Source organism: Canis lupus, chromosome 1 (assembly GCF_003254725.2).
Source record: "Canis lupus dingo isolate Sandy chromosome 1, ASM325472v2, whole genome shotgun sequence".
NCBI lineage: Eukaryota > Metazoa > Chordata > Mammalia > Carnivora > Canidae > Canis > Canis lupus.
In genome coordinates this window covers 62,628,409-62,646,372 of record NC_064243.1, presented here as the reverse complement: position 1 = coordinate 62,646,372, position 17,964 = coordinate 62,628,409, and the positions used below count along the sequence as shown (strand labels likewise).

The following is a 17,964-nucleotide window of genomic DNA, read 5'->3' as shown; positions in this document are numbered from 1 at the left end:
CCTAATGGTACACCGCAAACACATTTAGACAGAGTGTGAATATCTTTCTCCCTACAACACGAGCTTATCTCCAGGAGTCATGAGAAAGGGTTCTTTACAAATCATACTTCTAACACTGAAAGTGTTGTCTTTGATCTTGTAGGTAAAAAAAAAAAAAAAAATCTCTATACCTAAGGGAATGAATTAATTCCTACATTTAATAAGATGCAATCATTAGTAGACAACCTCAGCATTCACACTAGAACTATGCATTGAATTTCTTTAGCATAGAAGCAATCTCTTAATATTAAGTTCTGGGTAATGAAAATCTTTGAAAGCTTGACATCTATACTTGTGGTGAGAGTGCAAATGACAAACAGAAAACTGTTTCAAATATAAGGTAAATAGCACTCCTCATTGAGAATAAAAATTAGTTGATTGCTATCATTAATCCTACTCAAACCTAAAAACGATGAATATTCCATTTCAAAAATTCTGTATTATGTGACTTTGCTCACTTACCAGTTGTTGTCCAGTTGTTAGGGGGCTACAGGTAGGCATTAAAGGTTCCCTCTGCTGTCAGACCAAGATTTTCTCAGATCTCTGAAGAAGAAATCTTCCATGAAGAAGTCTAGAGGCACCACATGCCATTCTATGTGGCACCCAGACTTATCACAACCCCTGGGTGCAAGAAGTGTGAGCATTCCCGTTGATACAACCACTCGGAAAGGGCAGTGGAAGCTATGTCCCCATCATGACTGCCAGACAGATGTCACCAAGCTCCAAATGCCTGCTGATGAGAAGCAGATTTGAAAAACAGTTAAGTCAAAATAGATATCATTAAAGGTCCTGGTGTATTATGTCTAATGAGATTGAACATATGAAAAGAAAACAAAAAAAGTCATTCTCCTGGCTTACCTGCTGTACTTTCCTCAGAAATGAGATTTTAATTTCATATACTATCTTACTTTAGGCACCAAACAATTGTTGGGTTGGGAAAGCTCACACTATCTCGTTCATTATTTATAAACAATATTAGCAACCTACAATTTTATGCATTTACTGTGAGCCAGGCACTGTGCGGAGTGCTTTGTAAACATTAGCTCACTCTGAGGGAAGTACTGTTATTTTACAAATGAGGAAAATAAGGCTTAGAAAGATTAAATCACTTGCTCAACGTCATAAAGCTGTCTGGAGGCAGAACTGCCTTAATAGTCATCCTTCATTCAAATCTTGGTTTTTCTTCTGTACTAAATTTTCTTCTCTAGGAAAAGAAGAGGAGGAAAAGAAGAAAGCTGAGAAGAAAGTAACTTCTGAAACAAAAAAGAAAGGTGAGTAATTTAAAAACTAACACAGAAGTCAGTTGGTAACCCTTTGTAACACTACTGGGAAAGCTCTTGTTTTCTAGGCAAAAATGAATAATAATTAATAATTTTATTGTTATTAACAACCATTCCTGAAATTTATCAATATTTGAAATGAAGTTGAAATTGACACATTTTTAAAAAGAATATTTTTACAAATTATTACTGATTGAATTTTTGTCTTCGTGAGGACTGGTGCTCAATTCTAATTCAGTAGTTCATTGGACTGCAAATACAAAAACGAGAATTCCTATTTACTCAGGTTAATAAAAAGGATCTATCAAAAGGGCAATTGTTGTATAAGGGAAAAAAAAAAAAAAACAGTTGATTGGTTTGACATGTTTTGTTACTTTTAGAGGGTTGTTTTCAAATAGTGCATCTGAAGTCCCAAGTGAGCTCTGGAGATTCCTGAGCTTCTGACAAGCTTCCAGTGGCCTGATAGCCCAGAAAACTTTCACTATATTCCTTTTAATGTCCTTTAGGAAAAACTTATTGAAATATTCCATAATTAATAATGATGTTTAATGTTTCCATTGGCATGAGAATTTTTTTTTTTTTTTTTTGAGCTTAGCAAAAATTTTCTCCCTTTCTGAAGAGAAAACACACCAAAGCCACTATTCCATAATGAAGGTTCTGGTTTCCTCATATTTGACATGACGATGGCCATGATTTAAGATTCCTCTGTATAAGATGAGTTGAATGATGGCAGTTGGGTGCACCCTGACATATGTGAGAATGAAACAGATCGAATCCTATAATGTTCTCATTTTACTATCAGAAAAAGAAGATGTCAAAAAGAAGTCGGACAAGGACACTGCCATTGATGTGGAAAAAAAAGGTATTGTACTTTGTGTCCTCAGTCAGGTTGTGTTAACAACACTTATCCACGAGGGGATCTCAGGGGGAGGTAGACAAAGTGGATATAGGTACCAAAATCTGCCCATGTGCAGGCCGTCAGAACAAACATGGCAAGAGACAAAACTAAGCAGACAAGGAAGCTTTTATTCATGGCTGCTGTGATAAAGGAGAGAGGTTACAACTCACTCTGAACTCAATTTCACTGAAATAAAAAGCAGGAGGGTGTTTCAGAGCTGTGAGGGGGCGGAGGGTTGCCAGCCACCTGTGTGTGCTAATTGGCCTCCTCAAAGCAAAAGTAAACTTATTTTCTTAACTCAGTGACTTAATGGCAAGGAGTGTAGTGTTACAACTCGGACCCAGGTATCCACAGGACTTAGATTCTTGCTATCCAGAAACTGGGTGATGGGGGTGCTGCGGTTCTCCATGATTACATTTCAAAGGGATGGCTCCCTCATCCCTGAGAAAGGTATTCTTGAGTTAGAACACTGGAAGAGGCTCTGAAAAAGATTTATGTCTCAAAGGAGCAGAGAAAGAATTTACAATGACAAGTCTTCTGAGGTAAATGCCCTCTGGTAAAGGGAAGGCTGGAGCCTACGGTCAGAAAGAGGCCTGTCTAACGTTTAGTGAAGCTGACGAGAACTTTCAAGGCCATCCTAGGGAAGACATAATGAAACGGAGAAGAGCTACATAGCAGAATAACACTGCCTTGTCAAGCTAAGAGGCTCAGAGAGACTCGTGCAGCCTGTGAAGAAATATAATTGTTCGACAACTTAGATTTTTGCTTTATATTTAGTTGTGTTTTAATTCTCATTCGAACATGAATACTGGCTTCTGTTCAGGTTAAGCCTAAGTCTAGGTGAAAAAGATAGTTGTCTTATAACATGAGATATTATGGTTTGGTGTTAAGTGTTCTCACCCCCCAAATATTTCCCCTGCTGGTGTCAGTGATGCTTGAAATTCCACCATTAGAGATATTCCATTCCTTTGAGTTATGAACGCATTGTCCTCCATTAAAATGCAAATCTCCTAGGGCCTGTGTGTACGGGGTAACAAACTAATTCTTCTCAGTTATTAACACTTAAAGTGGATGAGATTTCCAGATCTTCTCTGTGTAATAATAGGTTGGGAACAATGCCTTAGAAAATGAGGCCGTAGATAAACTTCAATGAAGGAGAGGTTGAAGAGAGTTTCAAAGTAGGCTCTTGTGTGGAGAGAGCAGGACTGTATGGTGTCAGTGAAAACCTTTCTCTTCCTAAGGAATATCTAGCCTATGTGGGGGAAAAAGGTGATGGGGAAGGGTCCTGAAAAGGGACCGTAGGAGGCCAAACTGGATACTAGAAAGTAGCAAATAGAAATTTCAGGAAATCCTGAACATTATGCTGTACAAAGCGTAAAAAGAAATATAAAATTTTAAGAGTTGCCTGATGGTATATGACTCATGAAATGCTCAGGAAGAGACCTCTAGGTGTTCTGTGGGTCTGAGTGCCAAATACCTTGCGTTCAAATTTTTATTATTAAGGATGTATTATTGTAGAGTCAGTTGTGTTTTATTGAACACTCATTCATTTTGTGTGACTTAAAACTTTCCTCATGTCCCTAGTGAAATATGTATCTGATCATGAGAAAGGAAAAATGCAATTCTGACGATATGATGATACTGAGAAATTCGTTGCTTGGGTCAGTGTGTGTGTGACGCGATTGGGTGCTAAAGGGAAAGATGGTTCTCTTTTCTGAGCCATCGGTTTTACCAAGTATTTGCAGAACCAAGTTTTGAATTGTAACCTTCAAAGTATTTGTTGTATGTTTGCAAATGCAAAAGCAGAAAAATACTTTTGCCAACACTGTGATGTGTGTGGTTGTCGTTTTGGTTTGGTTTTAGGTTTTTTTAGCAGAAATTTTTTTTTTTTTTTTTTTTTTTAGAAGAAAGGTGTGCACACCTTGAGGTAGAGTGAGTGATGGGAAGATTTGATATTTCTCTGCTTTCTGGACACCTGTGTTATTAGCCCAGCAGTCATGTCAAAGCCAGGTGGCGTACCACTGGCAAGACAACTGATTATGCCAATACTTCTTCCCACAAGGTCAGCGTTCATCCATTCCCTTCCTGCAAGGCTGGTGCTCATGTGCCCATCCACTAAAACAGAGAACTGCCTGGGTGGTTGCTCAGCACACTTGGGAAGGACTGCTTAGCTGGTCTTGAAAAACAACCTTGGCCTTCTTGGAACCAGTTTTATGTGTGTGTGTTGGTCATTTTTGCTTTTTTTTTTTTTTTTTTAAGATTTTATTTATTTATTCATGATAGAAAGAAAGAGAGAGGCAGGCTCCATGCAGGGAGCCTGATGTGGGACTCAATCCCAGGACTCCGGGGTCACGCCCTGGGCCAAAGGCAGGCGCTCAAACTGCCGAACCACCGAGGCTGCCCCATTTTTACTTTTGATTACACAAAATACTGTCAGCTCTTAGAAATTGGTTCAACTTCCTAATGGAAATATGTATAATTTGCTTGTTTACAAGCTCTTAACCTCCAAATATTCAAAATTGTGTGTGTGTGTGTGTGTATATGTGTGTGTGTGAGAGAGACAGAGAGAGAGCAGCAGAGATTCAATTAATGCTGGTTTTTAACTCTTGTTTCTTGTTAGAGTTTGCTAATTCTCCAACTGTATTTTCACGTGAGAGGCAATATGGTTTAAAAACAGCCAGTTTGAAACGTGAAAGCAGTGATTTCCAGACATAATGAGAGAAATTGAAAATAACCAGAAATCTTAAAGAGCTGGGGCACATATGTCATTTTTTCCTAAAATAGTTGGAGGAATATGGCAAAATATATGATGTCACTACTCTAGCCCCAAAGAGTAGAAAATTTACAATGTGTAAGATATGCCTTGATGCTTATGGGTTTTATTGTGATAATTTATTATATTTATGTAGACTTTTATATTATTTACGTTTATATAACATATAAAGTTACTTATATTTTATATTGTTATTTTACTTTATTACCTTTATATTTTATAATTATGTAAATGCAAATGAATCTAAGACTTAAATTCTATGATAAATGAGCCTCTACTGCCTGAAACTGGTAAATCACACTTTACAAATGATCTACGCTAAGGAAAATGTGGGTGGGATTTTACATGATATAAAATTGCCAGTTCACAAATTAATAATGGTTGAACCTGGGTAATTGGTGAATCAAGGTTCATTATAATAATCTCTTGCATTGTATATATTTTAAATGATCCTGGTGAAACAAATATCTGCCACTTAAAAAACACTGCATGAAATTGGGGGGGAAAAATCACCAGGATATTTTTACAGTGTTGTGAGGTGTGTTTCAGCCTGAATACCATGAAAAAAGCCACCAGAAAAAAAAATAAAAACGTTTAAAATGTTTAAAACCATCTCCCTATGCTTATAGCAGACTTCAGTGTTAGACATAAGACTTCACTCAAGTTAGGACAGGCTTTTGTGCAGGAGAGTGGATGCATATGCCAGCGGTGGGAGGACAGGAGACAAGGGGCTACTCCTGGACTGCTGAGACCAGGCCATGTCAGCCAGGCAAGAAGCTGCTTCAGTCACCAAAGTTGTCTCGGCAAACTGACTCACATCCAAGAAACCTTCGTCAAAACATTTCTGCTGTTCAATCTCCTGCATTTAATTGGTAGAATTTGATCCATGGCAAGTGAATCTGGAAGATGCACATTTTTGGCATTCCATTTTTTCCAACCGGAAAGAGGGTAAAATGGAAGTTGAAAGAGGCTATCTAAGGTATATCTATCACGAAGAGGTAGAAAATATTTTATAAGATGAAACTCATATAGTGAGAGAAGGTTTTTGAAGGCCTTGAATTGCACAGACTTGGCTCAATCAAGCAAAGTGATAAAAAACGTGGCAATTTGAAGTACCCACAAGGCATACTTAAATGTAGTTAGTGGTGTTCCTTACCTAAGCCGTAGATCAAAGAAACAGGGATATTCTTCATCTCTTTATTTCACAAAATGATACTTTTGAAGAAATAACTCTCTTAGCGCTTGATGAGATGATAATGGTTAAAAAAATTAAAAGTTGCTTTTTCTTGTAATGAAACAGCTATCACCTGGAGAAAATATATACCATTGTAGAAATGGGTGGAAAACTATGATTCATTTCTCTCAGACTGGCCTTTTTGGAGTTATAAGTTGTTAGAAACTTTTTGGAGTTAACTTCATTACCACCCTGGAATGTTTATGAGCCTATTAATTATGAAGATGATTTTGACATGATAACTGATAATGATGTAAAATGATGTTTCATTATCACACTTTGCAATATGATTTTTTCCCCCAAGAATTATCTGAATAGGACTATAAATGACAAGAAAGATTCTGAAAAACCTGACCAGTTTTTCTGGAATAGCTGCTAGAAAAGGACAAATTCATTGATTCATTTGGGCATGCATTCTTGCAGAAGTATTCACTACTGCATACCAGCCATCATACTAGGTGCTGAGCACACAGAGGTGGATAAATGAACATAGGCCTCAACGGAGCTTACAGTTTGACCAGTGAGGCACACTGTGAATTAGTGAACATAATATCCAGAAGTACAACTTGGGGTAAGAGCCACGGGGAAACAAATTTGAGGCAATGACAGAAAGCAATGAGTGAGGATAGGGAGCTATTTAAATAGATAAGCTTGAAAGAACAGGCTTTTCTAAGAGATGACATTTGAATTGGAATCTGATATATTGGAAGGATCCAGACATTGATGTGTGAGTGTTTACATGATGATGAATATGGTGTGTATGTGTGTGTGTGTATGTGTGTGTGATATCCATGTAATATGCCTGAGAGGAAGTACAAGGGGTCAGAATATGTAGGGACATAAGTAGGTGTTTTCTATTTATTAAAAATGTGATAGGAAACACCTGAAGGGTGTTCACAGTGTAGGAAAACATTCTGGTTTATGTTTTATACAAGTATATACTCATCTTGATAATGGGTAAGTGGGAGAAAAGAGAAGAGGGAAGCCGGTTAAATGATGATAGCATTTATTGAGTTGAGGAACAGCCGCGATGGAAAAAATTGAGTTTCCTCTTGAGTATGTTAAATTTCAAGCGTATGTGACATATCATTCACACTTTGTATCAGAACTCTTTTCACTGTCTTAAAATACTAACTCATTTAATCTTTATGATAAATGAACAAATAAACTGTTAAAAATTTTCATTATAAATTGAGTAACCTAAGACACAGAGAGGTTAAGTTAATTTGCCCGGGGTCAAACATTTAGCAAACGTCAGGGTCAGGATTTTAACCCTGAAAGAGGCAGTTAGATATGTAGGTCTGGGTCTCATGGGGGATTCTGAAGTAAAGCTACACATACAGAAATCCATATAGATCCTAGTCATTGCCATGAGAATAGATGATATTACCCAGAGAGATTGCGTCAAAAGAAAAAGAGAGTGGAATCCAGATTCAAGACCTGGGGAATTCCAAGTATGTAGGGATTAGATAATGGAAAATAAAGCAAAAGAGCCTGAAAGCAATTGCTGGAGAGATTGAAGGGAAAGCAAAAGAGTTCAGTATTAGAGGCATGTCAGAAATGGATGGTTCAAGAATCACGAAGCCATCAATCTTGCGACTGTTATTTAGAAGCAGTGACAGGAGGGCCGGAAAGAGGAGAGCACCTCCTGTGGAGTGGAAGAACAAAACCAGATTGCAGTGGAGGTGCAAAAATGGAGAAGAAAGCAGTGATTTCTTTTTTTGTTGTATCTATATAAAAAAGTAAAGACTTTTTTTTTTTTTTTGTCTTGTTCAGTTTTGTTTGGGGAAGTGAATTTAGGACCTATAAACACAATGCCAGAGACTGATGCTCAAAGGGACAGAGTATAAGTGGAAGTCTAAGAGATAATTTAGAATTCATTGTTTGATGAGCACATGGGTGAAAAAAATAATCTGCCTTTCTTGAGATAATGCCACAGATGGTCCAGTTGTAATAAGTTGGTGTTTTCAAGTTATGAAGAAGAATCTATCTAGATTGCCTTGTAAAAACAAAACAAAACAAAACAAAACAAAAAATGCATCTGCAAGATATACGATGTAAGATTAGCAGCCCTGGTGATAAAACTAAAATTCCAATAGTAAATACATTCTGAGTTGAAAGCCTTAGTTTTAGAAAAAGACATATCAAAATGTCCTTGATGCTCACTGACTGGTAAAAGGTAAGTTTGTGAGATGCACTTTAATGCTTTTAAAGAATTATTCCTTCATAAAAAAAAAAAAAAAAACCCAAACACTTCATAAGGTTTATGCTGATTTAAAGAATGCAACCCTACCTATTTCCATAGCATATTTTCAATCATTGTTTGGGTCAAATACAATTAAATTCTGTACAAACTAAAATCTTTGACTATTTGATTTCCCTATACAAGTCTACTTTTGTCGTTGAGAAATTATAAATAATACTTTACAGAGATGTATAGCTTTGAATATGTCATTAAATTTTTTGCCTACCAGACATAGAATAGCATCTATTTTAATTTACGAATCTTTTATAAGAGATTGTTCTAGCTATTAGAGCTCAAAATAATTTACATGGAAGATTACAGATCACTAAAATAAATTTATGTGTAGTTAAAAGTAACTTCCTTGAGATTTTTATATGTACAGATATCTTGGATAAGATAATACATAGTATCTTTCAAATATTTTTTCACTGTTAAGTTTTAGTTTTAAAAGAGCAAGCTTCCATTGTCCAGACTTGTATCTTGAGACAATGAATATGAGTTTTTGTGCTCACTCTCTTTCCTCTCTATTTGAAAAGGGGCTCAGAAAGTCATTTTATATTTGTATTTTGTGTTTTGCACATATGTATTTAGAAAGGATTTGACAAATACATCAGCTACGTATTATTTAACACTTTGAAACTTAAACACTGATTTTTTCCACAGTTCTACAAATTTTGTAGTAATCGACCAGTTAATACCAAGTTACAAAGAAAAAATAGATACTTCACACACTTTTGAGTGATATCAGTGCAGTTATATTATTGCACACTCTAAATGAGATTATTTTTTTTAAATGTTAAGGAAGTAAATAATGGTAAATTTGGCACAAATAGACCGGATCTAATTCATACTCCCAGTCTTGACTTAGGGGTACTCCCTAATTATAAGGCAACGATATATTCCTTTCAAGTTAGCATTTTGTTCCCATGTAAATTAGGTTGCAAGTCTGAGTTCAGATGATGGCAGCTTGACTATATTAAAATCATTTACAATACTTGAATTGCCTTGAAGGCAATAGAATATATTTTCAAGTGTTTTGTAATCACAGAAATGTAAGACAATTGTTGCTTATTCGCTAGAGGACAGGAGATTTGGTAATGGAACAACACAGGAACAGCTGCGCCTTGTTACTTCATATGATACCTTTGATTACCTCTTATATCACATCGGAATTAGTGGATAGAAACTAAACTGCTTCAAGAAGGTGAGAGAGAATTAATATCATGCCATGCTATAGGATCTCTGGGGATAATCTTCCATGTTCTAGTTTTTGGTTAGCACAATACAAAAATATGTTTGGGTCCAATGCAAACATGAAGCAAAGGTATTTTGACTTAAAAAGGAATTTAAAGTACGTGTTAAACCTAAGAAAGGGAAAAGATTTATATTAAAATTGACTTAGGCCTGGAAAGAAAGGAGTGATCTACAAGTGACTTATTTCAATCTTGTTAATACTTGATGTAGAGAATCAGAATTACCCTCTGAGTGAAGACAGAAAGAAAATAAGCCCTAAACTTGAGTTGTGCTGCATTTTGTGAAGTACTTTCAAGAGGATTAAAATACATATGAGAAAGAATCAGTAAATAGACTACAAATATTCCTTCTCTGTTTGCATGGGCATATCGATATTTTAAGTATTTCCTGTACCCATATTAGATAAATTATTTTTTAAAGATTTTTATGTATTTATTCATGAGAGACACACAGAGAGAGGCAGAGACACAGGCAGAGGGAGAATCAAGCTGCCTGTGGGGAGCCCGATGTGGGACTTGATTCCAGGACCCTGGGATCACACTCTGAGTTGAAGGCAGACACTCAAACACTGAGCCATCCAGGTGCCCCTAAAAGCTTTTTAAAAAAAAAAAAAAAAAAAAACACTTTCCCACTTTATTTATTTAATATTTTTAAGTAATTTTTACACTCAGTGTGGGGCTGGAACTCACAACCCCCAGACTGAGAATCACATCTTCCACCAACTGAGCCAGTCGGGTGCCCTCGTTAAAAGCTTTAATGAAGGACATCTATTACCAACCAGAGAAATGAATCTGAAAATGAATGGGCACGTGTAGCATTAAAATAGGGAATTCTAGATTCTAGTAGAATAATTTGGGTACTTTTTTCAATGTATTAATTTTATGAAGAACTGAAATCATATTATTCATATTGGTACAATCAAGTTGATAAAAAAAACTGAAATCTCAAAACATTAGGAGACTTCACATGAAAAACTGAATTGACCTCACAAACAAGCTTTTTAATTTCTATTTTAGTTATAATTTTCTATTATCTCCCAAATCTCGTATCAATGTTTTTCTTTTTAATTGTTACTGTATATTTTTTTAAAAGATTTTTTTATTTATCCATGAGAGACACAGGCAGAGGGAAAGGCAGGCTCCCTGCGGGGAGTGTGCTGTGAGACTCAATCCCAGGACCCCGGGGTCATGACCTGAGCCGATGCAGTTGCTCAATGCTGAGACACTCAGATGCCCAGATAAATTATTTTTAACTACAGTTTATATTCAGAATGAATTATTTCCTAACAAAATAATTTAATTTAACATTAAAACAAAGTGGTCTCTTGCAAACATCATAAACTAAATTTTAATGAGAGACTATGCAGAGAGGTATAGGAAGTAAGATATTAATTAGAAATTAATTTTTTATTAGAAAATATGGGGGGATTTTGACAAGTTGCTGGGGAATTACATAGTCTGAGTTTTGCTTGTGATCTGAGATATACATTTGAGCAGATAGATGTGAAATATCTACTAACTTTTATAAATCATGTCTCCTAAACTTCTTAAGATTTTTCATTCTATGAAAGTAAAGTCTAGAAGACATTAAAATGATATCAGCTGATCCTTCAATATCAGCTTCTCCCAGTTTACTGAAAGCAAATTTTCAAAATAGCTTTAATAGTGCCAATATGTATTCTTTTTATCAAGAGCATTTTTAAAGTAGTAACAGTTAAATGTATTCAGTGTTTTCACGTGTAATTCTTAGAACAACTCTTGAGGTAGAGAGTATAATGCCCATTTTACAGAACCCAGAATTGGAGCAATTGAAGAACTTGGCCATGGTTACCAATTAGTAAAGGCAGTAGGAGTTCACCAAAGAAAACTCACCGTCTTGCAATCCTCAAATATTTTTTGCCAACTCTAGGAAATGATGACTACAGATTGTGTGTCTTTTTCCTTTCTTTTTTTTTTTTTTTTCTTTTTTTCCCTAGTTAGTTTGCAGGCATATTGCAGACAGGCATAAATAAACATTGAGGAAAGTAATAAAGAGGATATATTATGAGTTTAATTCTTCTTTTTCTTATAGAAATCCTGCTTTCCTTCCTTCACTCACCAAATGTTTAATAAGGACATAATATCGGCAAGGAAATCTGCTAAATATTGGACATAGATCAGTGTAACAGACATGCTACTTGTTCTTAAAGAACTTAGAAAAGAGAAAACAGACATTTAAAATAAACTGTGAGCACTGCCCCCATAGGGAGGATACAAAAGCACACGCAGACAGCAAGGCGTGAATGGCAACTGTGTCTTTGTCCTGGTAGGTTGCCCATTATACATTTAAAACGGGGATGCCACAGACTTATGTCATGAGGCATTTAACCTAGATGCATTTAACATATTTTTAAGCAGGATGAAGGTTGGAGCACATTAAATATGAACAGTGGTTTAGCACTGAGGATACTTGCTTTCACAAATGGCAGGCCATTTAAAATAGGAAATTTATTGATTTGCCTAACTACAATTCTAGAGTAAAGTCTCTTCAAGTTCGGCTTCACCCAGGGGCAAAATGATATCATCCAAATGAGATTTCTCTCTCCATTTTTTTAGACTAAGATTCCTTGGTATTTGCTCCAGTGATTGCCAGTTGGCCGTCTTAGTTGGTGCCTGCCTTCTATCCTCTCTTGTTTATGTCCTGGGAAAAAAGAATAGGTTGGCTGCCTGAGACCTCAAACAGAAAACCTGATTTGAGTAAAAATTGATCCTTATGGGCCTGTTCCGGAACTAACCTTCGTGGCAAGAATAAAGGAATAATCTGTCTTAGGTTAAGCCAGAGTTCCTATCCCTGGAGCAGATTCCCTGATAGCTAAATGAACGTAATAAAATCACAATAAAAGGGAGTAGTCACTACTTGGGAAAAACAAAACAAAACATAAGAGTTCTCTTCAAGAAGCTATTTCTAGGTCGGGGAAATAGTGTGATTTTAGTTTTTTTAAATCTATTTATAATATAGAATAAAGGGCTACATTTTACTTGCCATCTATGGAGAGAATACGTAAGTATTTTAGAAAAGTAACTTAACATAAGGTGATATAGTGTGGAAATCAGGAGCAAATGAAGTGGCGGATTTTATCAATTAAAATACTGTATCTGGAGAAAAGGGTGAAATCCTCCAACTGTACTTTGTTAGAATCTCACTTGGATGAGAATGTTTGATTTTAGAAAAGACCTTTTGAAACAAAACAGATTATATTCAGAAAAGAGTATTTTGGGAATCTAAAATGGAAACAAGAAACCAGGGAGAACATGCAAGCCACATCTCTTATATAGGTATAGACTTTTTCTTTATTATCTCTGAGAATTAGGACTCAATGGTTGAAGACCATTGGGAAAGACATTATGGGATATTCAAGATTATATAAAGAATCTTTGGGATCCCTGGGTGGCTCAGTGGTTGAGCATCAGCCTTTGGCCCAGGGCGTGATTCTGGAGTCCCAGGATCGAGTCCCAAGTCGGGCTCCCTGCATGGAGCCTCCTTCTCCCGCTCTCTCTCTCTCTCTCTCTCTCTCTCTTTCTCAATCTGTATTTCTCATGAATAAATAAATAAAATCTTAAAAAAAAAAAAAGAATCTTTTGGGAAGTTCCTGGGTAACTCAGCTGGAAGAGCATGAGTCTCTTGATCTCAGGGCTGTGAGTTCGAGCCTCATCTTGGGTGTAGAGATTACTAATAAAACAAAATAAATTAAAAACTTAAAAAAAAGAATCTTTTTAATCAGTGAAGTCTGCCATGCCAAGTATTCAAGCAGAAGAGGAGTGGGTATCTCTCTGGGATTTGTGAAGGTAAATCTGTAGAAAGAATGATTATATTGAATTTAAGGAGACTGATGAGAGCCCATTTTTCTAAAATTAAATATCAGGCTAAGTGAAACTAATATATAGATTATTTTACCTTGCAAATGAAGATTTTTATTATCATAATTTAAAATTTGGCCCTCTGCCAAACTCTCCCGTTAGTTATAAAAAAATAAAAGTTTGGTTAAGAGTTGATTCCAGAAAGTAATGTCATAGTAAATGGTCATTGTATATAACCTGAATTCACACTCTGTCCTGATTGTCTACAACAGCATAAAACATTATTCCAAATCTAATCAGAATGTGTTGATGTCCGCATAAACCCTGAACACGATGAAAAAAGGAAATAAAAAATATATATGAAATGATGATTAATTGTCCCCAGGGTAAAAATATCTAGAGACAGGTCAGTGGAAAAATTCCAATGACCTTAACTTAAGGTAGGAGGGATGGTATATAGCAGTTACTTATGGTGCAAAAAACGGAGGAAGAAAGCTTTCCGACACCAAAAGTGTTGAGGCTCAAAAATAAGAGTTGTTATGTGTTAGTAACTTTTCCTCTTTAATTGAAGAGGTCATGGGAGCACATATAATATTTCTCTAATTAAAAGAACTCTTTTGTTTTCCAAAAAGTAATTTCAGTTTCAGGAAAAAAGTATAGCAATTATGTTAGTCACTGCCCATATCCTGTCAGCTGTATTAATCTTAGGATATAAGGTCACGAAGATGAACAATGAAAAGGCTAATGCTAAGATACATCAGGAACAGAAACAGATAAAAATAGTTATCTGGAAAGACACTGCAGATAGAGGTGGGTACATACTCGTTATACGAATCAGAGGACAAAGCGGGGGGGGGGGGGGGAACACCATGGCACTGAACATGTGAAATGAATCTACCAAGAGAATATGATGAAATACTCAGTCCCTCTACTCCCTAAAAATCTGTAGATGCACCGAGTTCTTAGGAATTTGCACTACTTCCTACTGTGCCTCACAGGCAGTATAGGCTCAGTGGAATGTGTTGAGTAAATGCTGAGGCTTTTGAAATGGTGCTCCCCGTGATTCTGTTTCCTTTCCAGAATGGAATTCTACTACTGGTTCACTGTCCTCTTTCTGAAACTACTGTTTCCAAACATCCTCCCTTTTCTGAATCCTCCACCTTTTTACATTTCTTCTCTATCAACTGAATATCTTGCTTCCTAGCTCTCTAAGAAAAATAACAATTAGAAGACAGCTCTCATGAGCTCTGACCGTTGAATCCACTAACATCCTTCATCTGTCTCTATTTAACCTTAGCCTTCTTGGCTGAATGCAATGCAGTAGTTAAAATGTTCATGCTTATAGGAACAACCTTGCACTTGGGCATAATATCCTATCCTCATCTGCTAACCCAGGAATGTTGTTCCAGCATGTCTCTCTTCTTCAAATTCATTTTGACTCTACTGGTCATACCCAGCAGCCTACAACATGCTATCCCATCTCTTATGCATTAAAAAAAAAAAAAAATTCTTCTCATTGATGGTGCATCCCCCTTGGTGCAACTCATTTCTCTGATGTCCTTTAGAGCAAAACTCCTCATGAGCTGTCTACACTCTCCTTCCAGTGTCTCATGTACCCATTGTACTCAGGCTTCTGTCCCCACCGATTCCCTGTTCAAGTCACTATTTATCTCTGCATTTCCAAATCTAAATGTGAATCCTCAGTTCTCAAGAGGATTCGACAGTTGATAGCTATTCACTCAGTCTCTTGGACCATAGTTTTTCCTTCCTTTTAACCTCTATGGTCACTTTTCCTTGGTCTCTTTTGCTGGGTTCCTCCCTTTCTTTCTGATATTTAAAAGTGGAAACCAAAAAAAAATAATAATAATAAAAGAAAATAAGAAAATAAAAGTGGAAACACCTCAGGGTTCAATTCTAAGTGTCTTCCCTTTCTCTATATTTACTTCCTATAGGACCTCATGGTCCCATGGTTTGTTTGTTTGTTTGTTTTTTAAGATTTTTATTTATTTATTCATGAGAGACACACACAGAGAGAGAGAGAGAGAGGTAGAGGGAGAAGCAAGCTCAACACAGGGAGCCTGACGTGGGACTCAATCCGGAGTCTCCAGGATCACTCCCTGGGCTGAAGGCAGCACTAAACCACTGAGCCACCAGGGCTGCCCTGGTCCCATGATTTTAATACCACCTTTGTGATGAGTTCCAAATGTTAATCTCCAGCTCTGATGTCTATTTAAACCCCACACCTATATTTTTTCCTATTTCACATTTCCATTAAAATACCTCTTAGACCTCCCCAAGTTAAATGGTCTACAAAATTTCACACACACACACACACACACACACACACACACACCCCAGAATATGCTCCCTATGCTTAGCTTTTTCTTCTTAACAGTTAAGTAATCACATAGTTCTTTTTACTTATTTATTTATTTTGCTTAGACCCAAATCTTTAGAGTCACATTTGCCTCATTTATTTCTCCTCCTCAACCTATTATTAAATCCTGTCACCTTCACTTTTGAAATATGTTTGGTAGCTTGGCCCCTTCTCATGATCTTTAAGAATCACACTGGTCTGGGCACCATCATCTCTAGCCTCTATATGTAAGGTTACACTGCAAAAACAACCACTACAACAAAAATCCTAAAAATTCCAGCAACTTTAGCAAAGTTTATTTCTTGTTCATGCTATGTATTGAGAAAAGGGCTCACTCATCATAGTGACTCAGGGACCTAGGCCAATTGAGACCCGCATCCACTCGTATCCACCCTTCTGGAGGCTTCTGTCTCATTCAGAGTTAAATCTAAGTCCTCCACAATGTTGTAAAAGGCTGTCCCTGAACCACTGGCTGAAGATAACCCCAGAGTAGCATTTCTCATGCAGCAAGGTCATTAACTGAGATTCTAACCACATGCTCTTGCCATTTCAAATAATTTGTTGTTTGAACAAATTTCTTTCATTTCCAGTAGAACCCATGGTTTCAGCTTTTGGGTCTCACCAGTATGTGCAAATTTTAATTTGCTGTTCCAACTGAATTTTAGCCTCACTCAAATTTTATCAAAATTACAGCTATAATCAATGTGTGAGGTCTTTAGCTAGCAAGTGGTTTTAATAAAACCACAGGCAGAAAGCTAATTAATGTATGAGTTATTTCTCCTTGTGTGTAGAGAGCTTGTAAAAATATAACACATATCAAAAGCCAGGATTTCAACTTTGTTATAAAATGGTTGCTAGGAAAGAATTTAGCCTTCATCAGAAGGATTGGATGTGTGAAAGTCAGCACAAAGGGAGTAGACCAGAATAACCAATTAGAAATGGTGAAGGGATGTAAGGCAGGAAGGAGTTAAACACCGCAGCTTGAGACATAGTTTTCATTCAGTTTGATGCATCACTAATACGAGGTATAGAGTATCCTTGAGTGCCACTGAATTCTGTTAGGTAGAGTACGTACATTTAGGTAGAGTACATATGTATGATCAATTAAAAATTCTTGTTTGTACCTGATGAAGGACTGTGTTGACAAACAGTGGCAGTAGACACTTAAAAATCCTCCCTTCTGGTACTTCTCTGTTCTCATCCTGCTCATTTGATGTATGGCTCTTCCCTTTAACTCCAATCACATTGCTCAACTGGGGGTTCAGATCTTCATCACTGATCCACCTGCCCCATGACCCTAGTTGGGTTGGAGTCTTGTCCACGGACTTTTTTAAAAAAGACAAAAGGAAAATGGTCCCTTTTTGTGAGGTGGTTACATTAAGTATGGGAGCCCAGGAAACGCTGTTGGTCACTTGGTCACGTTTACACCCTTGTTGTTACAGCCGATCTTGAAAATAGTGCCGACAAGTAGAAGCAGAGGAAAGGATGATGGCGGAATTTTAATGGGATTTCAAGCCTAGCTTGCAGGTATCCCTGGAAACCACCATCCACTTGACCTCCTGCAATTAGGTTACATCATTTAATTAATTCCTCTGTTTTTTCAAGTTGGTTTATGCTGGGATTCTATCATTTCCAACCTAAATGCTCATTACCAAGTGAAACCCCCATACACGTTTAGAATAAGTGTAGCAATTTAAAAACCATTAAGTCATGGGAGTAGATAACAAATCATATCAGGATTTTTAAACACCTCACCTTGCTACACAAATTCTTATGAGAAAAATAATTCTTCTGTGATTTTTTTTCGTAGACACTTGTTATACAGTGTCCTGGTTTAGAGAGTGAATGTACAAATATATGTATATATACATGCATTTATTTAATCAGACTTAGAGATGAAACTATATTTGTTAATTCAGCAGTTGGTTGCCAGAGAACATTATGGTACTATAATTTAAAAATTTTATGACTAAAAGCAGGAATGACTCTCATTTTATTTTATAAATAAGGGAAAAAACAAAAACCAAA

The 17,964-nt window shown here is 36.5% G+C and overlaps 1 protein-coding gene and 1 long non-coding RNA gene across 25 annotated transcripts in view; one reads left to right on the top strand and one right to left on the bottom strand.

Moving 5' to 3' along the window:
* The window catches only part of LOC112644518 (uncharacterized), a 46,102-nt gene extending 45,335 nt beyond the window's left edge, over positions 1–767 (bottom strand). For 7 of the 8 annotated variants that reach the window (XR_004809064.2, XR_004809052.2, XR_004809057.2 and 4 more), the window contains exon 1: positions 502–767. This is a non-coding gene — a long non-coding RNA (uncharacterized LOC112644518). The remainder of the gene's footprint in view (positions 1–501) is intronic. The other variant, XR_004809072.2, reaches the window with a different exon arrangement.
* The window catches only part of TRDN (triadin), a 362,541-nt gene that overhangs the window by 164,371 nt on the left and 180,206 nt on the right, over positions 1–17,964 (top strand). For all 17 annotated transcript variants that reach the window (XR_007413384.1, XR_007413383.1, XM_035705844.2 and 14 more), the window contains 2 exons: positions 1,248–1,310; positions 2,122–2,181. Coding sequence is in view for 15 of the 17 variants with exons in the window: in XM_035705844.2 (XP_035561737.2) it covers positions 1,248–1,310; positions 2,122–2,181 (123 nt within the window). In the remaining 2 variants the exon portion in view is untranslated. The remainder of the gene's footprint in view (positions 1–1,247; positions 1,311–2,121; positions 2,182–17,964) is intronic.